General features: G+C 39.0%; 2 protein-coding genes across 2 annotated transcripts; one reads left to right on the top strand and one right to left on the bottom strand.

Annotated features, from left to right (window-relative positions):
* Positions 1-229: 229 nt before the first annotated feature.
* Positions 230-1,958, bottom strand: LOC134010989 (uncharacterized). The gene is made up of 3 exons (XM_062450365.1): positions 972-1,958; positions 536-738; positions 230-393 (listed from the first exon to the last, which is right to left on the bottom strand). The coding sequence occupies exons 1-3, from the start codon at positions 1,641-1,643 to the stop codon at positions 243-245; spliced, it is 1,026 nt and encodes a 341-aa protein (XP_062306349.1). The 5' UTR covers positions 1,644-1,958; the 3' UTR covers positions 230-242.
* Positions 1,959-2,096: 138 nt separating this feature from the next.
* On the top strand, positions 2,097-7,850 carry r3hdm4 (R3H domain containing 4). The gene is made up of 8 exons (XM_062450795.1): positions 2,097-2,286; positions 3,017-3,174; positions 3,326-3,450; positions 4,691-4,805; positions 5,081-5,166; positions 5,254-5,339; positions 5,759-5,814; positions 6,219-7,850. The coding sequence occupies exons 1-8, from the start codon at positions 2,246-2,248 to the stop codon at positions 6,320-6,322; spliced, it is 771 nt and encodes a 256-aa protein (XP_062306779.1). The 5' UTR covers positions 2,097-2,245; the 3' UTR covers positions 6,323-7,850.
* Positions 7,851-8,386: the final 536 nt, after the last annotated feature.

The raw sequence follows: 8,386 nt of genomic DNA, 5'->3' as shown, positions 1-8,386 counted from the left end.
AGAAATGGTTACAATAATGATAGGCATGTGTAGAATATATGCAATATACTACTGAATGTATGGTTGTCTTCTGTGTACTATGCTTGGCTGTCATACTGTACTTGAAATACTGAAATGGATATTTATCTGTGTATATATTAGTAGATGTATATACTGACAATATAGTAGTATATAGTTGTGGGAATATAAAGTCTGAGTATTTTGTTCTACAGATGAATAAAATATAATTAAATGTACAGTTTTCATGAATGACTTTGGTGGCAGTGAGTCCTCTTGGCCATGCTAAGGATGACGGGCAGTTGTACTCCCATGTAGAGTGAGGTGTGGTCTTGCTCTGCTGTCTCTGAGCTCTCCTTCAGCTTGACGTCTGACGGTGGACATCTTCCTTTCCCCCTGTATACATTGTATAAAAATGATTGGAAGTTGATTTGGGGTCACAAATCAATTGTCTTATTACAGCAAAACTCAGTACATATATGTTTTGGACAGGTGCATTGCGACAACTTTATTTTTCATAATTCAATGTTATTATTACTCCCATCTGTAGTTTCCTCTTGGTGGTTTCCTCTTATCCCTCAGGTATAGCAGAGTACTGGTCATGAGGAGATGGTCTGGATAGGCAAGTCTCCCTCCATTATCACTCTCCCTGTCTTTTCTTCTCAGTCTCTCCGTCACTCGCTGTAGCAGGGACTCTATACTGGACACTGAGATCTCAGGTAGGCAAAACTGAGGTGACCTCTGGGGTTATGAAAACAAGAAAATTGTTTACTTTGTACCACATCTATTCACTACAACTGTGAGATAAACTACTGTGCATCATCAGCCAGACATTCAGATAGGGGTAGCCTACTAGTGAAATTGCTTGAAATAGCCTAAAAATAATTATAAGAACACCAGAATTGTGAATTATAAGATGTATCGGTGAGTAATCAATAATGTATTATTTTGGATTGATTTGAAGGTTATCTTACTTGTCTGGGGCCTTCCATCCAAGACATGGTCAGAGGACTAGTATCCTGCAACTTAATCCTTGGAAGTGCTGTTTTGTGCTCACTGCCAGTCTTGGTATGAGGTTTGATCAAAGCACCCTGTTTCGAGACACTGATCAGTGGCAGGGTAGTAGTGTGGGCTGGAGGCCCTGTTGCCAGGCTGTCTAAATGTGTTGACCGAATAAGGGATGGTCTACTTATAGGCGGTAGTAACCTAGGTTTGACTGATTGTGGGACTGTGGCTCTATCTAATTCTAGACTTTGATAGGTTATCTTTAAATTTTTTCCTGGCGGCGGTCGAGGCTTTATTGGGATCCTTGTCCATTCCTCTGTGCCACACACAGGTTCTTCATAGTCTATAGTATTATCTTCCTCTTCTGTGTTCGGCTCTTTAGCTGAAGCCAGAACAGGGCATAAATCAATACAGATTTTCAGCGCTGTTGTTGTCTCTAATGTGTCCGAGGCCATCTTTTTAGATTTTACATATTTTTTGGTAACTTCACAACGAGTTGATTTTGTGGCATTCTTCTTACAAGAATACTTTACTCCACCCACAACAAGTTGACACGGTTGTGGTATGTCGCAGAGTTCAGCACCCATGTCGTTCTTGCTCATTATTAGGCCAGTCTGTAAACACTGTCTATGAGTCCACATTCTAGCCTATGGTATTGGATAAATCTGGATTTATACAACAAAAAAATGTAACATACCTGAAGGAAAGATTACAAATACCCACACTATTATTCTGGACATCATGACAAGGAACAACACTCTTTCGCCAAATGTTGCTGCTTAACATAGCCCAAATTGACTCCTGTAAGACTTCAATAAAACTGCTGTTATGGAAACGTTTACAAACTTGACCCAAATTGTAATGGTGTTGCCAAGATCATTAGGTGGCTAGCTTTGTTTTTAAATTACTAATTACTACAACAACACTCTCACTTTCTTCACAGAATGTGCGTTAAAAAAAAAGTATTTTCTGTGTGATATTTTATTTCATGTGTTGCACAGGATTTAATGGGGCCAAACACCGTTTCCCAGGCATTCTAAAGCCTCGATCTGGTCTCCGCGCAGATCCAAAGGCGGGGACTAAAAAGATCTTGGTTGATTGCTATTTCTGTAGTGGGCTGTATCTTCTAGCTAACTCCACTGTAAGCTTGTAACTAACTAGAAATCTAAATTAGCTATTTTAAATTTATATTCCATCGGGAATTTATCTGTTATAGCTTCCTGTTCGTTTTCCCTTGTGTAAAATGGTTGTTCTGACAAATAACAATGAGGAACCGGATTTTATGTGAGTAACATTACAGTCTGTAGCTAGCCTATGCTAGTATGCACAACAATAGCCGTGGTAGTTAGCCTAGCTTGACTAGGGGTTTTTTAACCCCAACCCTTATCGACAATGTTTGCAGTGCGTTTTAGCGAGCTAGTGGGTAGTTCCTACAACTCGCCCAGCTCATTGTCAATCGACGATGTCAGATTTGACAAACCCCCCTGACCCACAGGACTGTTAGATTGTCAGCTAATCTGAGCTGCTAAAAATAATATCAAAACATGAATGTTTTGACGTTTATGTATTTAGCTGATGCTACCTATAGCATGTCTGGATAGTGTTGTTTGTACTGTCTCGTTTACAATCGTTTAATATGATATAGTAACCTATTCCTGTGTAGGTCAACATAGTTCCTGTTTTAGTTTTCTAAAGCACTGTAGGTCTGTTGTTTCTATGTGCTGGTTAGTGGTGCTACAACACATCAGCCATTCAGAGGCAGGGAAACCAGATGGGGCGTTGCTTTGAAATCTACACCCACTGACCCAGTTTTTTTTTCTTTCTCAGTGGATGTCATTTCAAACTTCCTTCCACCCAGTCACAGTGCATTTAATGTCTGTGTGATACACAAACTACTTCCCTCTCAATTATATTAAATCTGCACCTTGCTGTGGCTGCTAATGTGTCCAACCCTTATCCCGTTTGTCAGCATAACTCAAGCGACGTTCTAATTATTGTCCTTGTGTACCCTTAGCCTTATAGAGGAACGCAAGTGTACCTCTCTGCCCAATTCGCCTGCCAAGCGTGTCTCTCCCACAAAGAAGAAGCAGTTCTACATCAACCAGGCCATACGCAACTCTGATCTCACTCCCAGGGCCAAAGGCAAGAAGAGCCTTCGGAGGCTGGAGAACAGTAAGAAATATATAATAGTTTCTCTAGGAGTGCTGCATTGCAAATAATGTTTTGCTTGTCTAAGTAAATCTCTGGATCTCCTCGTCATCTTAGTGCTGTACTGGATTCAATGTGAATTTGTATTTATGTTACCCTTTCTTCACCTGAACAGCTCGCTTCCTTGCGAACCTCCTTGAGAGAGACGAGTGCACCAAAGATGAGATTGAGTTGTGCAGTAGTTACCCAGCCCTTCCATCCATTTTCACAGAGGCCTGTACCAACGGAAACTATGTTGAGGTAGGTGATGACATCACTGACACGAGGATGACATCATAGACACGTGGATGACATCATAGACACGTGGATGACATTCATGACTGGTTTTTCAAGGAACCTCATTGCACGAACAGTAGGGGTGAAACGATACACTCAGCTGAGGATTCGATACGTATCACGATATTTTGAACAACATTTTAAATGAAACTGAAATTCAATTAACAGACTTATTTCCAAAACATTAAACATTTTCAATACTTTTTTTTGTTGTACATACAATTTAGTTAACTCAGTTCAAGCGATTTCTGTGAATGCAATGAATGCACTCATGACGCAGGTGCAGAGTAGGTCGCGTGCTGGTAGCTCAACCAATAGGATCAAACGGACGTCCTATTGTAAAAATATTGCCATAACACTACGATACATATTGTAAAAATGTTGTATTGCGATATTGTTCCACGATATATTCTTACACCCCTAATGGACAGGTGTCATCATGCGGAGCAACTCCATCAGAAAAGATCAGTTATATTCAGATCCCTACAAGGCAAGGTTTTTTTCTTTCTTAGCCTGTGATCAGATAACATGTTCTGCAATGTTTACCAACAGAAGAAGTGGGAACTATAGAATGTTGCTTTTCTGCAACTCATTGTTACCAACTTCCAACAGACAGTGAATGTAAGTACTGTGGCAACCCACAGAGATTCCGTGGGTTGAGAAGCATGCAATTCATGAGAATGCACTCACGTAGCATTTCATAAACAGGAAGAAACTGTCAAACAGAAACCAAATCTTTTCCTTCGGCATGCTTGTCAGGCACACAAAAATGAAATACTTCGAGTTGACATGCAGATGAACCTTCATTATCAGAAGTACATTCTATTTGTAGTATGCTTATAGAAGTGGGGAAGTGGTGGAGCTCAGTGGTAGAGCATTTGCCTCGGTATCAAGAGGTCACAGGTTCAAATTCCCTCCTGTGTGTCGATTCAGATAAAAAGCGTCTGCTAAATTTACATTTAATCATTTAGCAGATGCTCTTATCCAGAGCGACGTACAGTAAGTACAGGGACATTCCCCCAAGGCAAGTAGGGTGAGGTGCCTTGCCCAAGGACACAACGTCATTTTGCACGGCGGGGAATCGAACCGGCAACCTTCCCGATTCCCTAACCGCTCAGCCACCTGACTCCCCATTTAAACGAGTTAAATGTAACGTTTTACAAAAGAAAATAAGAATTCCTTTTTTTCTGTTGTCCTTGTCCAGCCCTGGAATGACTTCATGAACCGCTCTGGAGAAGAACAGGAGCAGCTGTTGGCCTTGCTGGAGGAGGAGGCCAAGAGGAGCGGCTCCCACAAGGTTCTGAAAGACCAGAGAGAGGGTGAGATGCCATGGTCAACGCCCACAGTGATTCGTCATGCCCAAGATCCCTATGTACTTGCATACCTACTGTACACACTAATAGTTTCATGGACTTTCATAGTACACTGATGAAACACAAGTCAGGTCAGTGAACAGTATTTGGAAGTTGTATTGCCAATCTTGAGTTTTTCAAGATTATCTTTGTATAGGATAATAAGGGAAATTCAAATGTTGTCTTGGAGACATTTTAGTTATAGTTATAGTTTTACTACTCTAACTTTGTTTTCTTTGCAGTAAATCCAGCTTTCAACGCCCAGGAATGCTTCCAAAGAATCGACCGAAGGCTGCGTGCTACTCTAAAGCGCAAGCAAATCCCTATTGTAAGCATTGGGATTTAAAACTTTAAGACAAATGTCATTTGTCATCCGTGCTGGCACACAATACCCATTCCTTTCTGTTGTTGTTAGGGGACTCTGGAGTTGCTGGAGGAAAACCTGCTGAGTTTCTTCGCAGCTCAGCCTCAATCTGTTTACACCACCCACCTTAGAAGCAGGTACACTATGCCCACTAAAGACTTTACATCTAGAGAACATGATAGGAACCCATGCCTGACTCTAGGCTGACCTGAGATGAAGAAGGAGGAAAAGATGTACTTTTTGTTACTGTTGTAGCAGTAACAACCTGTTGTAAGGTACAATGCCACACATACTAAGCAACGTATAGATAATCCCTGCAAGGGAAGTCCAGTCTTTTGAGGCTTAAGTCAACCCTTGTTTAGGATGTCTAGTTGTCTGCTTCCATAGAGACATACACACAACAGTTTCAATTACTGATGATAAAAAGTTTGTTCTTAAACCTACTATTATAATTAAATGTAGATGACAGCATGTTCGTCTAGAGACAGTGTGAGAAGGATCTGAAAACGGCGCCTCAAAGCTGTTCCTCTATGTGTTTGTATTTGTTTGAAATCAGCTTTGAGAGGCTCCTCCTCCACGCCATCTGTCAGTACATGGACCTTGTGTCAGCCAGTGAGTAGAATGGTTAATTCCACTACAGTACCCATAAAAAATTACATTCCCATAATCATATTTACATACATCTAGGACATTGTAGGTTGGGAGGACGGTTGGTTGCTCATTATTCTTATTTTTATATATATTTTATTTTATATTTAAATTGTTGTATTCTTAGATTGTTTAGTTCTTAGAAATAGTTAAACTTTTGTACTTTTACTTAATTTAAGATCTGTATATGTTTAGTGTTTTGCACCTCCCTGCCACAGTAAATTCCGTGTTTGTATAACATACATGGCGAATAAACCGAATTCTGATTCTGATTCTGGGTGACAGAATGTTTTATGCTCCAATCCTTGACCTCCAACTGTCTTTTTTGTTATTTTTTTTGTTCATTTTTCTTTGTGTGTGTCATCCAGGCTCTGATTTTAAGGGGGCCCGCCAGACCGAGGTTATGAACAAGCAGGAGGCGTTCCTGCCGCCCTGCCCCCTGCTCTCTGCCTACCTGGAGCAGATGAGCTGAGGTTACGCCAGAGACGACACCTGGACCAGTTCCATCTGAATGCCTAGAAACCTACACCATGCATGCTTAAAGACACGGGTAGGAAGAGACACAAGGTTTAAAATGCCAGCTCCACCTTGATTGCTATGGTAGGTGAATTGTCTATAAGTGTTTACAATTCAGATCTGCACTCTTAATAGAGGAAGGGGCAAATCCACTATAATTTGATTGGAACTGGGCAGAAATGGATTGTCATTACCGATGACGATTTTGTCTGTTCTCCTTGGCGCCCCTAAAAACAAGAAAAGAAAAAGCCAGTCCTTAAGCATAGATACCATATCTGATGACTCAATGTATACTGTAAATTGTATTGTTTTGATTGAACATAAAAAGGTAACGGAACAGTTTAATTCACATGTAAGCGTATGTAAGTAAGTAGAAATGTATTCACCAAAATGTCAGGTAGGCTATTGCATGATTTTGAAATAATGGGAATACGCTTTTCTAATTTATGAACTTTGGGTAGCTTTCTCTTCTCATTCACTGCATTAGTTAATGCACAACAAAGGGCAAAACATCCATTATAAAAGATTGTGTCCCTGCATTCTTTTTTTTTTTGCTTTATCCAAACGGTTAACATTGCTTATTGATTACATGCTTTACCAAATAGTGTCATTTTTACCATCAGATTTCCATCAACACTAAATTATTTACAGCTTATTTACAGAGTTTATTAACATATGTATGGAATGCGAAGCAGTTCTACTGTTTACATGCAAGAGTAGTAATGAGTCAATGAGAAATGAATGGCACTTGATGTAATGTTGGCAAATCTTCAGTGATTTGACTCTCAGGCTACCCAACCCCTAGACAAGCACTTATGCCTTATAAATGCATGTTATGGGTTTCTCTACATATTTATCTTTGTATTTATATGTTTGTATTAATAGGCTTTTGAAAACAAACATTCAGGTTATTTAAATTATAAATGTTTCTGTGCTATCAAAGATGGATTCATCTCGACCTGCCATTCTGTTTCTGTCAATAACCAAAGTTTATATGCTTGTGTGTGTGAAATTCAGTTTTCTCAGGCTTTCAACCTCCCACTATGAATGTTGTGTGATTTCACTGAGTGTAATTCTTTGAAATAGTTAATACATGGTGTAGGGGGAACTTAGTTAAACATTTTTAACTAAGAACTCTCCACTAGTTTTTTTACAACTTTATAGAAAATGTGGGTACTAGTTATGCTGTAAATATTTAGCTTCCTAATGTTGTGTGCCAACATAGATTGTAAACTTGTTGGAATAGGATTATCTCAAAGCTTTATATAATATGCTTTGGAGAAAAGTGTCTTTGTTACTTTGCTGTGAAAGTTTACTGTATGTCAGTACATATTGTATAAATATCAGGAAATAAATAAAAATAGGGATGTTGAATGTCGTTTTAACTTTAAACTTAAATCTAGGAATTAGGTTGTGAAATTTAAACTGATGAGTGCCAACATTTGTCTGAAAGATTTTCAATAAATAATGAATTAACTCTTCAATGATTGTCACTTGGTAATTCAATAACCTGAATTCAATTTTTTTCAATTTTCCACAAAACAATCCTCCAGTTTTTAATTGAACCAGATGAAATGGTTGAATGAGAAACATGAATAATACAATGGTCCCCTGGGTGGATAAGGGACAATATGGGGTCTGGGAAGCAGATTTGCAATTGTACATTTTCTTCCTAAACTAGGTACTGGATAGGCATGTAGTCAAAGCCTCTGTTTCTACAGATACAATTTATAAATGTATGCTTAGTTAATGTTTACTTTCAAACAAAGGAATGGCATGGTGCTTTCAGCTTTTGTCATTGAATTATTTCAGTTGATCTTGGGTAAAGCTTGTCTAAATTAAAATTCTTAAATGATGGCCAGGATTTTCTCCATGAGATGGCACTGTAATGCTGAAAAATGATAGATACGAATATTCCAAAGAAATGCTCTTCTATGGTTTTAAGTCATGCATTACAACTCTATGTTTTGTAATAAAGCATTTGGTCAGAATTTATGCTTCATTTAATCAATTATAGCCT

The sequence above is a fragment of the Osmerus eperlanus genome, chromosome 24 (genome assembly GCF_963692335.1).
Source record: "Osmerus eperlanus chromosome 24, fOsmEpe2.1, whole genome shotgun sequence".
In the NCBI taxonomy this organism is placed as follows: domain Eukaryota; kingdom Metazoa; phylum Chordata; class Actinopteri; order Osmeriformes; family Osmeridae; genus Osmerus; species Osmerus eperlanus.
The sequence above is the reverse complement of the archived record's forward strand: the minus strand, read 5'-3'. Positions and strand labels throughout refer to the sequence as shown.